Below are 16,361 nucleotides of genomic sequence, written 5' to 3' on the forward strand. Positions count from 1 at the left end.
GAAGCCCGAAAGAATTGCGTCCAATGCTCAGAAAGGGTTTATCAAGTGTGAAGCTTTTATTTCTTCAGAAGACATACAGCTGGCTTTTCATAACTGAGGCTTCCCACGAGGGCTACGAGGATGCCGGTCATTCGGCCACGGGTTCAAGAAAGGAGGCAGCGTTTTCCACCGCTTGGATAACCACCGTTAGATGTTTATGGACCTGGTCCCACTTGCCCTGCTCTTTTGCAGCAACCACGGCGTCGGCCAGGCCTGGGAAGGTAGCCACGGACGACGATTGGGAGGCCCAGATGACGTGACTGCGGATGCAGAGAGAGACCCAAATGGAAATGGCATTGAAAGGCTACAATAAATTCCTATTACACAGTGCTGCTGCAGGGAGAGGTATCTACTAAGTAGGGGCAAAAAAGTCAAGATGGCAGCTGCACCAATTCGTTCAAAACTCGGCAGATCCTATCAAAATTAGAGGGAGGGAGGGAGGGAGGAAAGAAGGAAGGAAGGAAGGAAGGAAGGAAGGAAGGAAGGAAGGAAGGAAGGAAGGAAGGAAGGAAGGTCTTGTGGAAAACAAAAGGACTCTTATGAATTCCAGAGGGTTTTAGCAGAGAGATTTATTGCACACGTTCAGAAGCAATAGCAACGAGCAATTCTGAACCCGGAAGGTGGGTTTAGACTTCAGTTTTATACTTTGTTTTTCTCAGGAACAAAGGAATAGACATTGTAATACACATTGTAATACATTAGGTTCGTTTCTCACGGGTATACAATGGAGAGTTTGCTAGATACGTTGTATCCAAGTGCAATGCGCATTAGGTTAGTCACATACTGCTAACACAGCATTATTCCAGTAATTATGCAGACACATCATTATTCTAGTGATTGCTTATTATTCCACATTAAAGGAAAATAGGAAGCAATTAGGAAAAACAAAATAGGGAGGAATTAGAAAAAGAAAATGAAAAAAAGGGAGGAAGGAAGGAAGGAAGGAGAGAGAAAGGAAAGGAAAGGGAAAAAACAGGAAGAAGTCAAGAAAGACATGTAATTTCAGATTGCAGGAGAACTGGAACAGCTACCATCTTGATTTTTTTTGACTCTGCCTGCAGCAATGGGCTATTAATCGTTGGAACTGGACAGAATCCAACCTTAGGAGTCTCAGCCTGACCAAATGAAAGAAATGAGGTGGGGGCTTGAGTTACCTGTAATAATATTTGTCTGGGAAAGCTCGTGGGTTTAAAAATGTCCGTTCTAGCAACATCAGCTGGTCGTTCACCATCCGCAGAGCAAGAGGGCTAGATGGATGACAGGGATGGACGAGAGAGAGAGAGAGAGAGAGAGAGAGAGGTTACACACACATTGCACTAAGCTTAACTGTGGCTTGTTCAGGAAACAACACAGAATACACTAAGCCATTATTCATGGTTTCCAGGGCAGAATAGTGGGGAAAGGCCCTCTAGAGCTAAGCCAAGCAAACTCTGAATGTGGGGGGGGGGGGCACTCAGCCAATCTATTGATCTAAAAGGTGCTTGGGGGAGGTCATCCACGCTAAGCCGTCATCAGTTGCAGTGGTGAGAAAGATGGCTTAGCAAGACTTTGGACCATTTCTTCTTCTACTGTGTTCAAATTCCGACTTCTTTTCCTGACAAGCCACAAAAAGCAAATCACCATCAGTTTCATTCTCATCTGGCCCAATATGGCAAAAGCCCAGGGCATCTAGGGGTGGGGCACCCCCCAAAATTAGCCCTCCCACATCAAACTGACAGCTACTTGTCTGAAAGTCAGTGGAACTTTTGAACGAATCAGCTCTCGGAAGGGGCGGGATCAGGATCCCCATTGGTCTCTCCAGCCTAGATATGGGTGGAGCTTCAACGAGGCCCCTCCTACCGGGCCACGAAAAGCAGCTGCGAGTCCGCCCTGGAGACGAGGATGGTTGCACACCTTGTGTGGACATCATATGCTGCCTCCATGCCTCAATCACCCCACTATAGGTAGTTCTCGACTTACGACAGTTCGTTTAGTGACGGTTCAAAGTTAATGTCAATCCCATGACCCTCGGGATGCTGCAACACTTGCAAGTGTGAAAAACGGTCATTAAGTTGCTTTTTTCAGTGACGTTGGAACTTTGAACGGTCACTAAGCGGACTGTTGTAAGTCAAGGACTACTGGATGTGTATGGATGGGATTAGAAAAATGGGGGGGAAAAAAATCACCTGGGAGAGTCTTCATTTTTCAAGCCTGCGATGCGCTGGTTGAGGTCGGCTGCTGCAGACTGGAAGCGCACAACTGCATTGCGGAGTGGGACTGCATGGACGAGAAGCGAAGAAAGGAAGAAAAAAAAAAAGATGAATGCCTTTTAAACTTCCTTGACATATAATAACTTGAATTGTGGGACAACGGATACCACCAGCAATGGCACAACATCTTTTTTATAGCAGGGGTGTCCAATCTTGGCCACTTTAAGACTTGTGTGGACTTCAACTCCCAGAATTCCTTAGTCAGCCATGCTTAAAGATACGTGGACTTCAATTTCCACTCTGGTATAGTTGTTCATCATAAAGCTGATGCTGGTCTCAAGCCACAGAGAGGAAAGGGAACACCAGAGATCATCTATTTCACACACACCCTATTCAGAGCAAGCCTACTAGTCCTCATCCTGCCTGCTGGGGCCACCGAGAGTAAGCCCACCCCCCTCTTCTGAGTGACAACCTGGAAGATATTTGAAGGGGCATCTAAAGGCTGCATTCACAGCTGTTGATCAGAGTTCAGTTTGGAGAAAAGCGTGAAGCAGTGCAATCGCCTTCCTTGCTGCGTCTCCGTACGACAGCCCTGCAAGGCAGGCCGGCCCTCCCCTCCTCACCAAGGGAGATGTTGTGGTTGAGGAGGTCCACCTGGAACACTCGCTCGGCTGTGTCGTACATGGCTTGCAACGTCTCCCCATAGTTGCTCACGTTGAGAGGCAAGATCAAGGACTCCGCCAAGCGCAGCAGGACGTTGCCAGCCGTTTGCGCCACGGCCCGGTGGCTGGTGAAGCCTGCAGAGAGAGGGGAGACTGACTGGGGTGTTTGAGAAGCTCGCAGCCAGTAATATACCCCGGTCGTGTCAAAAAAGGCAAGATGGCGGCCATCGGAGCTCCACCAGCTTTCGGTGGGTGTTGTCTGCCTTAGGCATGAAAGCCAGCTGGGTGACTTTGGGCCAATCACCAGGTGACGGTGAGTTCTAGTCCTGCCTTAGGCATGAAAGCCAGATGGGTGACTTTGGGCCAATCGCCAGGTGACGGTGAGTTCTAGTCCTGCCTTAGGCATGAAAGCCAGCTGGGTGACTTTGGGCCAATCGCCAGAAGACTCTGAGTTCTAGTCCTGCCTTAGGCATGAAAGCCAGCTGGGTGACTTTGGGCCAATCATCAGGTGACGGTGAGTTCGAGTCCCGCCTTAGGCATGAAAGCCAGCTGGGTGACTTTGGGCCAATCGCCAGGAGACGGTGAGTTGTTCTAGGGACAATAGGCGGGGGAAGGTGTATTGGATCTCTTTGCCATCTTGACTGGTCAAAACAATAAAGGGGGGATACAAATAAATGAAACGAAGAAATAAAAACGGTAGCCTTGCGGTCTGCCTGTCCCGCCGCCCACCATTCGTTACCTGGATCGATAAATCGGTCTGCGTAGTCGAAGGTGTCAAAGGCCGTGTGGTAGGCCGGGTAAATGCGCGCTGACGTTTTGCTCTGAACAAAAAAAAAGTGGAAAGAAGAGAAGACCCGTTGTGATGGGTTAGCTGGCTTTCCAGAATCTTTTTCCAACTTTCAGCTGTGATTTCCATGTGGTGCCCCATCCACCTGCTTTTCTTGAGCTCAGCCCAGGAGCACTAGGAGATGCTCCCTTTTTAAGACTTTAAGCAAGACTTAAAGCAGTGGTTCTCCACCTGTGGGTCGGGACCCCATTTGGGATCGAACGACCATTTCACGGGGGTCGCCAAACAACGCAGTCCGCCATTCCCCCCCCCCTTTTCCTTAGCTGTGCCCCTCCCTTTTATTCTATTGGCTTTTGAAAGCCAATAGAATAGCCTCTCTTGAATCGAGTCTAATTCTATTGGCTTTCCAAAGCCAACAGGAATTGTCCAGGCTGTCTCTGCCCTGCTGAGCCCGCCAAAAGTCCCATTCTGCAAACGGTGCTGCACCAGTTGAATAGTCCTCGACTTACGACCGGTTGAGTAGTCCTCGACTTATGACCGGTTGAGTAGTCCTCGACTTATGACCGGTTGGGGGTCGCGGCATTAAAAAGGTTGAGAACCACTGCCTTAAAGGAAAGGTTGGCTATCATGCAGAATACAGAATACAGGTAGTCCTCGACTTTACAACGGTTTGTTTAGTGACCGTTCAAAGTTTACAAGGGCACTGAAAAAAGGGACTTGCGACCGTTTTTCACAGTTACAACCTTTGCAGCATCCCCAGGGTCATGTGATCAAAATTCAAATGCTTGGCAACTGCTTCATATTTATGACGGTCGTAGTGTCCTGGTCCTTTTGCGACCTTCAATGGGGAAGCCAGATTCACTTAACAACCAGTTTGCAAATTTATCAACTGCAGTGGATTCACTTAACAACAGTGGCAAGAAAATGTCGTAAAATGGGGCAAAAGTCAATGGATGTCTCACTTAAAAACATAAAATTTGGGTTCAGTTGTAGTCATAGAATAGAATAGAATAGAAAATGGAATGGAACAGAATAGAATAGAATAGAACAAAATAGAACAGAACAGGGAATAGAATAGAATAGAATAGAATAGAATAGAATAGAATAGAATAGAAGTTGGAAGGGACCTTGGAGGTCATCTAGTCCAGCCCCCTGCTCAGGCAGGAAATTTAACATCTTTAAAAAAAAAATTATTGAAATTATGATATATAAAATACAAGTGCAAATAAAAGGAAAAAGAAGCAGAGAGAAAGGAAAGGGAAAGGAAAATTAAAAAAAATCCGACTTCCACGATTTTTCAGCGCAGTAAAGCACAAGATAGAATTACAGGCAATCCTTGACTTACAACCCCAATTGAGCCCAACCTTTCTGATCCCAAGCAGGGCAGTTATTAAGTGAGTTATTAAGTGAGCCAGATTCGCTTAACGACCAAATGATTCACTTAACAACTGTGGCAAGAAAGCTTGTAAAATGGGGCAAAATTCGCTTAACAATGGTTTTGCTGAGTCATGGAAATTGTGGTCATAAGTCAAGGACTATGCGCATCGTATTTTTCCTAATTTCCAATTTTTATTGTCCAGGTGCTCGAATGTGGGGGGGACATGTGACATACGTGTGTGTGTGTGTGTGTGTGTTTGTGTGAATTCCACCGCCTGTTTCTTATTTAACCAAAGCAAACTAATTAAAGTTCAGCTCAGCTCTTGTTCTCTCTGGCCTCCTCCATTTCTGCCCTCAGCCCCCCCCTTCTTGGTGTGCAAGAGATTTCCCCCCCCCCGCCAGTGTGCCCCAGAGACTCACCCGATCGTAAGTGTAAGCGATATCCATCGCGGTGATGCCCAGAAAGTGGATAAAAGGAGCAAAATCACTTCCAGCCCCCAGGGACCCTAAGCTGCAAAGAGCAAACAAAAACCCAGCTGAGTTTGCACAGAACATTTCAAGAACTGAGGCTGCATTGCCGTCACTTGAGAAACTGGGTTCATTTTAACCTTGGTTGGCTTGATGGTGCGAACCCAAATGGTTTGGTTTGTTTATGGGGCAACAGGTTGAAGAAGGGGACTCTCTCCCTTGGTACCGAGATCAAGTCCTGGGGGGTTTTATGGGCACCCATTAGACTTTTCTGGCTTGGGTTTGGGGGTTTCTTGGTGGTCTCCTTTCCAAGGGGCTCACCAGACTGGATCATGTTCAGTTCTGGTCTACCTAGAAAATAAAATTACTTCATGGCTTTGTGCCAATGCAGAGTGTGTGGCCTTAGAAAGCTAGTGGTTGTGTTCGGACAAAATGAAAACGTTGATTCATTTTGTTATCTGTACATTTGCGTCTTTGTGTGTATGTGTGTGTGTGTGTGTGAGAGAGAGAGACGATGAAGTCTTGTTAGAAATTCTGTATATAGCCCTACAGAACAAACAGTGCACGTTCACACGTGCTTTCTGCTGAACTGTGACAAGGAAGCAGGAAACCTGCTTGAGCAGGGGGTTAGACTAGATGACCTACAAGATACCTTCCAACTTTTCTATTCTATTCTATTCTATTCTATTCTATTCTATTCTATTCTATTCTATTCTATTCTATTCTATTCTGTTCACACACACCCTTTTACCTGGGGATTATTCCGTAGACCGAGCTATTTCTGCTGAAGTGGCGTTTCCAGTTTTCATAGACTGACAGTGAAGCGTCTGCTGGGGTCTTGACCTAAACAGAAAGGATCTCTTAAAAGAGGGTGCAAAACTGGCATAATGTAAGGACCCACCCCACTTTGCATCTTAAGAAGACAGAACTCTTGGAATATTTCTTCCAACAGGCATCTTTATTAAGAGAAAATGGTTGCAGGCGTTCTAGACAGGATCTGAGGGCCCAAGCCCTAAGGTTCAAGGTTTTAAATGTTCCCAAGCAGCCCCCACCCCACCGTCCTTCCAGCGACAATCCCAGGTGTTACATTTCCACCCCCTTTTCCTCTTGACCGGCAGAAGGAAGACTTCAGAGAGGAGTAGATGAAAGGTGATGGCCATATTGTTATGGTCAGTTCTCTGGGTGAGATCCACATCCAGTCCCTTTGAAGTTGTAACGAAGGAAGTGAGGGCCCTAAAACCCCTTTGCTCACCCCCCTTCCCCTTCATCATATGACAGAATCCAGAGAGGGCAGAAATGGGGTTTTCCATAGTTGATAACTAGAGATGAAATATAATTGGATTCTGACACATATTTTTAAATATGATAGTGCTCTCCAACTAATGAGAAGAAATCTATTTGGGTGGGGAGGAAAAGAAATCTGGTTTTCAAATTCCTGCACATAGTGTTTCTCATTCTTGGCAGTTTCAGGATGGGTGGACTTTGACTCCCAGAATTCCCCAGCTGACATGCTTCAAGATGGGTGGACTTGTTCTGGATCATGTAACCCTGACTAGAGCATGTAGATCTGTATGTTAGAATGTTTGGCATTTATTGGGTTAAGTGCTGTCTCCTTAAGAGATGGCTTATGAGTAATGTAGTTTTAGCTAGTCAGCTATCCCATGTTAACAGGTCAGTAGTAGGAGGTTAGGAGGAGCCTCTAAGCTCATCACAGGATATCCTGGCCACGGGCCAGTTTGGAATGTCTTTGTCTGAGATAAGCATGGGCTCAACGGAGGACACAGAGGTGGTCCTTATTCACGCTAGAAGTCTGATGTGGAGAAATTAATGGTTTTACCTAATAAAGATGGACAAATGTACAATATTCAGAAGAAACTACCAAGAGACCCTGAGTTCATCAGTATTCCTTGATTAAAGTATATGTTTTGCAATCATCTTTGTTTGAGTTTATCTGTCTGTAATTGAATTATAAAGGCATTTTGATTCATGTCATAGAACAGGACTTCGACTCCCAGAATTCCCCAGCCAGCATGCTTTAAGACGGGTGGATTTCAACTCCCAGAATTCCCCAGCCAGCCAGGGACTCCCAGGCTTTTGTTACCAAGCGGGGCACAACTGTATTTTAGCAGTTTGCCTTTTTCCCTCAGCTTCTCCACTTACCTGCTGAGCAGCTGCAAAAATGACATTTTGGGCTGGGGGCGTCCCTTGGACCCTCAGCGTGGCATTAGCTGGGGAAGGAGAAACTGAGCATTAGATCAGAGCTTTTCAACCTTTTCACCCATTGTACCACTTTTAGGATATGGCGACATCCGAGTACCACCAGTCGCCTAGCAAGGTGTCAAAAACCTGATGACCAAAAAAAAAAAAAGGGAAAAAAGTGATAAAGTACAGGTAGTCCTCGACTTACAACAGTTCACTTAGTGACTGTTCGAAGTTACAATGGCACTGAAAAAGTGCCCCCCCCAAACCACAGCCGAGCAAGACACCTGCCTGCCCGCCCGGCTGTGCTCTTCCTCCTGTCCAAGGTTTTCATTGTTGTGAGCATTTCTGTTGAGGATTGGCAGCGGGGGTGGGGTGGGGGTGTTTGGTTTTTATTCCCCCCCCCCATCTGCTGGGTGGTTGCAGCAGGTTTTGGTCACTTCACATGACCCTGGGACACTGTGATTGTCATAAATATGAATCGGTTGCCAAGCATCTGAATGTAAATCACAAGACCCTGGAAATGCTGCAACATTCCAGCTGATCGGCGCTTCTTCTGGGCTCAGCAGAAGCATCAGGATCGGCGCTGAGCTCCAGGTGGAGCCTGGCACTGATCCTGGTGCTTTTGTTGAGCCCCGACAGCCCTGCAGCTCCAGCTGTCTCTCGCTCAGGCTTGTGCAGTGCTGCCTCCGGTTCAGCTCATTCCCCTCCCCGCTACCACTTTTCTAGGATGGTCATGTACCACCTACCAGGTGCCAATGCACCACAGGTGGTACCTATACCAGTGGTTGAAAATCCTTGCATTAGAAGATGCTTGAAGGGTTACGCTTCTCATAACTGAGCACAAGGGTGGGGTGGGGTCCACTTTCCCCCTGCCCACAATTATGAATGTAATTTAATTCATAAAATGAAGCTGGTGAGCCTTTTTGTTCTATTTTGAGGCAGACGACACAGAAAAACGGCACTCATTTTCAACTGCAGAGAATTCTGACAATAGAATGAATACAGGCGGTTGGTGACTTACAGCCGTTTGTTTAGTAACCATTCAAAGTTAAAATACTGAAAACAGGGACTTGTGGCCATTTTCCCCACTTACAACCATTGCAGCATCCCCCATGGCCGTATGATCAAAATTTGGACGCTTGGCAACTGACTCGTCTTTAGGACGGTGTCAGTGTCTTGGGGTCACATGATCCCTTTTTGTAAATTCCTTACAAGCAACGCCAAATTCATTTAACAACCGTGTTACTAATGTAACAACTGCAAGATTCACTTAACAACTATGACAAGAAAGTTCGTCAAATAACTGTCTCGCTTAGCAATGGAAATATTGGGCTCAATTGTGGTCGTAAGTCAAGGACTATGTTTAGGCTCCTGAGATGTGAACGGTCTTTTGCGAGAAGCACAGGATGAGGACTCTCTCTCACTCCCTGCCTACATTTATAGATTTGATTCAATTTCATTCAAAAATAAAATTAAGCTGGTGACCTTATTTTTTCTGCTCTTTTGAGGCAGGCGGTACAGAAAAACTGCAGTGATTTTCAGCTGCAGAGAATTCTGACAATAGAATTAATATTGTTGTTTTTTTTAAGAGTCCAAAACACGCTACTGAAGGAAACAGTAGACTGGTAGACTTCAAATCCCAGAATTCCCCAGACATCACGGCTGGCTGGGGAATTTTGGGAGTTGAAGTCCATCAGTCTTAAAATTGCCAAGTTTGGAGACTCTTGCTTATAGAGTATGGACCAAAAATTCAAGGGGGGGGGGAGCCACTAGTGTGACTGCAGCTCTACCCATTTTCCAAGCAAAACCATGATTGAGTCTCCATAAAAAAAACAGACAGAATTTTGCATGGACCTTTAGGGTTGCCATTTTGAAATTGTTGACACCTGGGACCACTGAAAATAGCCAACCCACAATCCTGATTGTACAAAATATGAGAAGCTTACCAAAGACGGCAATATCCACGTTGATGTAGGCCACGCTCCTCTCTTGCAGTTTGCTGAAAAATTCCTACGAGTGAGAGAGAATAAGAGAGGATTCAGTGCCCTCCAGATGTTTTGGACTACAGTGTCCACAATCCCTTGCCATTTCATACTGGCAGGGGCTGATGGCCTTGGGAGCCCCAAACATCCAGAAGATACCAAATGATCAAGGTAGCTATTCTTTAAGAGTGAAATAATATATAACATAGTTAAGATTTACAAATAGCCCTCAGTTTTTACAGCCATTCATTTAGCAACTGTTTCAACTTACAACACTGTTTTAAAAAATGGACTTATGACTGGTCCTCACACTTATGACCGCTGCAGCATCCCCACGGTCACATGATCAAAGTTTGGCTGTTTGAAACAGGCATGTATTTACAACTTTGCAGCATCCTGGGGTCATGTGCTCACATTTGTGACCTTTGGATCTAAATTGTGGTTATAAGTCAAGGGCGAAACAGCACGACAATCAAACTATATCACTGACGCATATCATAATAAATGTCATAATAGTCATAACAAAACATTCAAGAAAGCTATTTCTTTTCTTAATTAGAAGATCCAGGGGATGAAGCGCCATCAAGAATTTTTTCACTCTTTCTCTGGTTGATGGCACCTCCAGAATTCTGCAATTTCATTGCATGTGCCCCAGAAAGAAGGGAGAAGTAGATTCATGGTTAATTCGCAGTATATTGAATCGCTTGTACTAAATCAGTGGCTCTCAACCTGTGGGTCGGGACCCCATTTGGGGTCGAACGACCATTTCACGGGGGTCGCCAAACAACACAGTCCGCCAATTTTTTCCCCTTTTCCTTAGCTGTGCTACTCCCTTTTATTCTATTGGCTTTTGAAAGCCAATAGACTAGACTCTCTTGAATAGAGTCTAATTCTATTCGCTTTCAAAAGCCAATAAGAATTGTCCAGGCTGTCTCTGCCCTGCTGAGCCCCCCAAAAGTCCCATTCTGCAAACGGTGCTGCACCCGTTGAGTAGTCCTCGACTTACGACCGGTGTAGTCCTCGATTTATGACCGGTTGGGGGGTCACGGCATTAAAAAGGTTGAGAACCACTGGACTAAATTAACCCAATTTCCACGATTTGCACGACTCGCTGAATCACAGGCTGAATCACAGGCTAAGCCACATTAATCATCCCAACCGATCGATTGAGGCTGTGCGAAGAACCGGGGGAAACCACATAAAAGCTCAGCTAATTTGAACCGTGCTGAAGAAACCGACAGGGTGCATCTCCACACGGCTCGGCTCGTTTTACCTCTGTGTACTCTGTCGAGCCGATGAGGCCGAACTCTTCAGCACCCCAGCTGCCAAAAACGAGGGTTCTCCGTGGGCGCCACTTCCCTGTGTGATGAGAAGAGGTGGGAAGACAACGCCTAGCCCAGTGGTTCTCAATCTGTGGGTCGGGACCCCATTTGGGGTCGAACGACCATTTCATGGGGGTCGCCAAACAACGCAGTCCACCATTTTTCCCCCCTTTTCCTTAGCTGTGCTCCTCCCTTTTATTCGATTGGCTTTTGAGAGTCAATAGAATAGACTCTCTTGAACAGAGTCTAATTCTATTGGTTTTCTATTGGCCCGCCAAAAGTCCCATTCTGCAAACGGTGCTGCAAGTTGTCTGCAGCGAAGGCGAGCTGTCTGGAAGTTTCCACCCCTCCCTGCTGAGCAACTACTAAAAATGTAAGTAAAAGAGGGCCAGGGGTGGGAGGTGGGAGGCTGGTGGGTGCAGGGAGGTTGCTGGTGCGCGTGGGGCCCGGCAGGTGCCTTACCTCCCTTGGGCTGGGCCAGCTGGTGGCCCAGCCGGTGGTCGGCCTGCGCCGTCTCTGCCGCTTGCCAGCTATGCCTCAGCCAGTGTAGGGGGCGGCACCACGCATGCGCAGCGCTCCCGGGCAGGGAAAGTCCTTGACTTACGACCAGTTGTGTAGACTTACAACGGTTGGGTAGTCCTCGACTTACAACCAGTTGGGGTCACAGCATTAAAAAGGTTGAGAACCACTGTCCTAGACTGAATTCTCAATCCCTTCATGAGATGTGCAAGACTGGGAAAAGACTGGATGCATCCCAGCAAGAAACTTGACCTATCCAGCTGCTCAAGATGAGAAACTACAGTTCCCATCATCCTCAGCCAAGAAGGCTAGGAATGCTGGAGGCAGGGGTTAGGGATGTCCTATTTCTTCAGCCCGTCTGGGTTTCATGTAATTCCAGACAGGGCAATGACCTCGGAAGACCAGGGAAAACGATGCTGGCTAGGAAACAGTCGGATAAAAGGAAGCATGGCCCAGAGCTGCATAATGGATGGAGAAAGAAGTTAGAAGGGAAACTTCTTCAGTCAACCCTCCGAGCTAGACCAGGCGGGAGTCATAACCAGATGAGCTAATTCTAGTTTACTGTCAAGCTACACTAGCAGAATCTTGTAAATCTGAAAATACAAATCACACCCCCACCCTTTACAGCAGTGGTTCTCCACCTGTGGGTCGGGACCCCATTTGGGGTCGAACGACCATTTCACGGGGGTCGCCAAACAACGCAGTCCGCCATTTTTCCCCCCCTTTTCCTTAGCTGTGCTACTCCCTTTTATTCTATTGGCTTTTGAAAACCAATAGAGTAGATTCTCTTGAATAGAGTCTAATTCTATTGGCTTTCCAAAGCCAATAGGAATTGTCCAGGCCGTCTCTGCCCTGCTGAGCCCGCCAAAAGTCCCATTTTGCAAACGGTGCTGCACCAGTTGAGTAGTCCTCGACTTACGACCGGTTGAGTAGTCCTCGACTTACGACCAGTTGGGGCTCGCGGCATTAAAAAGGTTGAGAACCACTGCTTTACAGCTTGAGAAACTGGGAAGGGTCCCTTCGGAGACTCTCCATCCGTTATGCAGCCGAGGGCTAAACTGTCTCTTATCCGACTGTTTCCTAAAGCTACATTAATCGAATCTTGTAAGTCTGAAAGTACAAATCTCTTGCCGCCTCTTTTATAGCTTGGGAGGGTTTCTTCTGAGCCTTTTTCTTCTCCCGTTATAAAGCTATCTCTTATCTGTCAATTCCTCTGGCGGCATCTCTTCCCCTGGTCTCCCAAGGTCATTCACATACACCATTACACCTTTCTCAAATTCTCCATCCAAATGTGGGTCAGAGGTGAAGGAGATTTCACTAAATTTTTTTCCAGGAAATTTATTTATTTATTAGTTACTTTTTAAAACCACCCTTCTCCCTCACGTGCAAGCTCACCTTCCTTCACCATCTTCCCCAAAATACGGGTGATTTCAAGCATGACAGCTGTTCCACTGCTAGGGTCGATGGCTCCATGAACCCAACTATCCCGGTGGTTCCCATACAGGACGTATCTATCTAGAAAAGGAGGAGGAAAAACAAGTAGTTGTAGAGGAAACTACGAGAGAATTGTGGGAAGAACCTATAAATTTATATAACTCTCAAGTATGAAACTGAAAAGTATTATCTTGCTTTTGAATAGATTTTAGATAATTATTAATAGTATTAATGGTATTATTATTTTTGTCTTAATTTGTTAATATTTGTTTTGAGAAGGAGTTAAAGTGTATTATGGTTTTGATTGATAGTTTAGTTGGTTTATGTTAGCTAGAGTATGTTTGTTTATTTGTTACCCTGTAATCAGCTCTGGGAAGTGGGGGAGGGGGAGGGGATGGATGGGTTTATATTGTAATTTGTAAAACTTTTAATAAAAAAAAAATTATATAACTCTGTTAGACATATTGTATAGGGAATCATATGTTAACTAACCCAGGTCTCCAAGAAATTTACTGATTAATAGCCTCTGAAACCCTTTAAACTTACAGCAATCATAAGAATTAATTAAACACTTATTTCAAATTTAAAGACACACAAGCAAACAAAATTCAATTAACATGGTATAAACATAATTATAACGCTCAAAGTTCAAACAAAGAGAGCCAATCCACATCCCTTGATTTAATCAACCGCTCCTCCAGGGTTGTTGGAATTCATTGTTGGAATGTATTTCTATGCAACAACTATAATAATATTCAGCCAGTAGATGGCAGTATTTACATATTTGGATCTATAGTATACTCTGTGCTCTTTTGTTCTGAGTAGAGTTTCCTGTTACAGTTAAATAGTTCAGCAGTAAAGCACATGGTGACTGTTCTCTTTGTTTAATCTGTGTGGTGCTTCATATAAACAGAATTTCTAACAGGAGTCAACACATATACACAAACACACCTACACCTCTCAAGTGACACCCTAGAATCAACATGTGCACACTTCCACACCATCAAGGACAAGCTCCCCTTATAAAACAGCCCATTTGAACCTCATTTTCTCTGTAGCTACCCCCACAAGCAAACCTCCTTGCTTTTGGAAATAAATAACTCTCCTTTCCTCACAGTTGTTTGGACTTCATTTTGATTTGTTCTTGTGTAACCCCGGCTTGAGCTGGAACTCCAAAATTATTCCTCTGACAGAACGTAGGACCAGAGGATTCGCTTAATAGAAAGGGCAACGAGCACCTTACAAGTAAACGTGAATCCCCATCACCACCACCTCCACCAACATGCCCAATTCACACTTCAAATCTATTGGCAAATTGGTCAAATCATTTCTGAGAGCTTGCCAAGATATTTCATTACTCAGTTAGGTAACATCATCAGTGCTAGCTCTGATCACATAGCACTGATGGTGTTACCTACTTTGGTAATGAAATGTCTACAAGCAAACCACCAAGCTCTGAGAGCAGCAAGGACCCCACAGTTCAACCTTCAGCTACACATCTTCTCTGCTTTCTTGCCTCGAAAACTGGAGGAACTTAAACTTCTCTTCAAAAGCTCCAAAAGCACTCTTTTTTTTTTTGTTAAGAAAACTATTAGAAGGACAACGTTTCTGCAGTTTAATCCAGGACAGCAAGGTTTAATTGCCAGGAGTCAACACTGACTCAAACCATACGAACATAAACAAAATGCAAGTGTTTGTTATCAAGGCGGTCCCTAGCATGTCATTAAACAAATCCCGTCTTTCAGGCAAACTTTGTGCAGCAAGTCCTTGACTTACAGCGGTTCACTTAGTGACCATTCAAAGTTACAACGGCACTGTAAAAAAAAGTGACTTGTGACTGTTTTTCACTCTTACGACTGTTGCACAGCATCCCCCTGGTCACATGATCATAATTCAGACACTTGGTTCATATTTATGATGGTTGCAGTGTGATCCCGTTTTGCGACCTTCTGACAATCAAAATCAGTAGGGAAGCCAGACTCACTAACCGTGTGGCTAGCCTAACCACTGCAGTGATTCACTTAACAGCTGTGGCAAGAAAGGTCTTAAAATGGGGCAAAACTCACTTAACACCTGTCTCGTTTAGCAGCAGAAGTTTGGGGCTCAGTTGTGGCTGTACGTTGAGGACTATCTTGACTTGGTTCGGGAAAAGATTTGCAGCCCGAAGCAAATGAGGTTGAGAGAATAAAGCCTGCAGGTTAAAGCCACTTCCAGGATCCAGAATATGGAAATGAGGAGGGGAGAGTAGCTCACCTGGTTCCACGCTCCCTCGTATCACCCCCAGGACGTTGGAAGATGGTTTGATCTCTCTCTGGTTGTAGACATCCACTTGGACGTTGCTAGGATGCAAAGAAATCTGGCTTTGATCAATTGCAATGGGACACACGCAACTAATTTGGGGGGGGGAAGTCCATCTCACCCTACCCATTCCAGCTTCTTGAGATACCCCCCCATTTAAGTTCTCGTAGCTGTGACTACCTGGTGTTAGGAAAGCTCCCATTTCCTTGGAATCCGGGCCCAAGGTGGTAATCACAGCCCAGGGCCCCTTGCCAGCCAGCCCCTGCTTTGGGTCCGCCAAGGTTACTGCAAACCGAGAAACAAAGAAAGCACAAAAGCTGGATTAATTCTCCAAGGAGAAAAATAACCAGAAGTCACAATGGGTCACTCTCTTTCTTACATCAAGTCTTAGAACATACAGCATAGAATAAGAAGATTGAAAGGGACCTTGGAGATCTTTTAATCCAATCCCCTGTTCAAAAGAGAAATGGCTGTCCAGTCTCTTCTTAAAAGCCTACAGTGATGAAGCACCCACAACTTCTGGAGGGAAGCTGTTCCACCGTTAGGAAGTTTCTCCTTAATTCCAGATTGCTTCTCTCCTTGATCAGTTTCCATCCGTTGTTTCTTGTCCTGCCTTCTGGTGCATTGGAGAATAGGTTGGCCCCCTCTTCTTTGGCGCAGTCCCTATTTCTTCTTTTCTTTAGACTAGACAAACCCAAGTCCTGCAGCCGTTCTTTGTATGTTTTAGTCTCCGGGCCTTGGATCATCTTAATTGCTTTTCTCTGTTTTTTTCCCCAAACTCTCAATATCTTTTTTGTAATGTGGTGACCAAAACTGGATGCAGTGTTCCAGGTGTGGCCTTACTAAGGCTTTATAAAGCAGGACTAATACTTCATGTGATTTTGATTCTATGCCTGTGTTTATACAACCAAGGATTGTATTAGCTGTTTTGGCTGCTGCTGCACACGGCTGGCTCTTGTTTAAGTGATGGTCCATTAGGACACCAAGGTCCCTCTCACAGTTACTGTTTTTGAGCCAGGTTTCATCTGATCTGTTCCTGTACATTTGTTTTTTCTGGCCTAAATGTAAAACCTTACTTTAAG

The 16,361-nt window shown here is 45.4% G+C and overlaps 1 protein-coding gene across 1 annotated transcript in view; it reads right to left on the bottom strand.

Annotated features, from left to right (window-relative positions):
• Positions 1-32: 32 nt before the first annotated feature.
• Positions 33-16,361, bottom strand: part of NAALADL1 (N-acetylated alpha-linked acidic dipeptidase like 1) — a 27,954-nt gene continuing 11,625 nt past the window's right edge. Inside the window, exons 7-19 of the mRNA XM_039358541.1 lie at positions 15,460-15,564; positions 15,235-15,320; positions 12,943-13,062; positions 10,980-11,065; positions 9,671-9,734; positions 7,683-7,750; positions 6,274-6,365; positions 5,475-5,565; positions 3,630-3,711; positions 2,852-3,025; positions 2,205-2,295; positions 1,194-1,286; positions 33-299 (exon numbers count right to left, since the gene is read on the bottom strand). Of these exons, the coding sequence (XP_039214475.1) occupies positions 128-299; positions 1,194-1,286; positions 2,205-2,295; positions 2,852-3,025; positions 3,630-3,711; positions 5,475-5,565; positions 6,274-6,365; positions 7,683-7,750; positions 9,671-9,734; positions 10,980-11,065; positions 12,943-13,062; positions 15,235-15,320; positions 15,460-15,564 (1,324 nt within the window). The 3' untranslated portion in view covers positions 33-127. The remainder of the gene's footprint in view (positions 300-1,193; positions 1,287-2,204; positions 2,296-2,851; positions 3,026-3,629; positions 3,712-5,474; positions 5,566-6,273; positions 6,366-7,682; positions 7,751-9,670; positions 9,735-10,979; positions 11,066-12,942; positions 13,063-15,234; positions 15,321-15,459; positions 15,565-16,361) is intronic.

The sequence above is a fragment of the Crotalus tigris genome, unplaced genomic scaffold (assembly GCF_016545835.1).
Source record: "Crotalus tigris isolate CLP2741 ecotype Arizona unplaced genomic scaffold, ASM1654583v1 scf7180000019021.11574027:1482141, whole genome shotgun sequence".
Classification (NCBI taxonomy): Eukaryota; Metazoa; Chordata; class Lepidosauria; order Squamata; family Viperidae; genus Crotalus; species Crotalus tigris.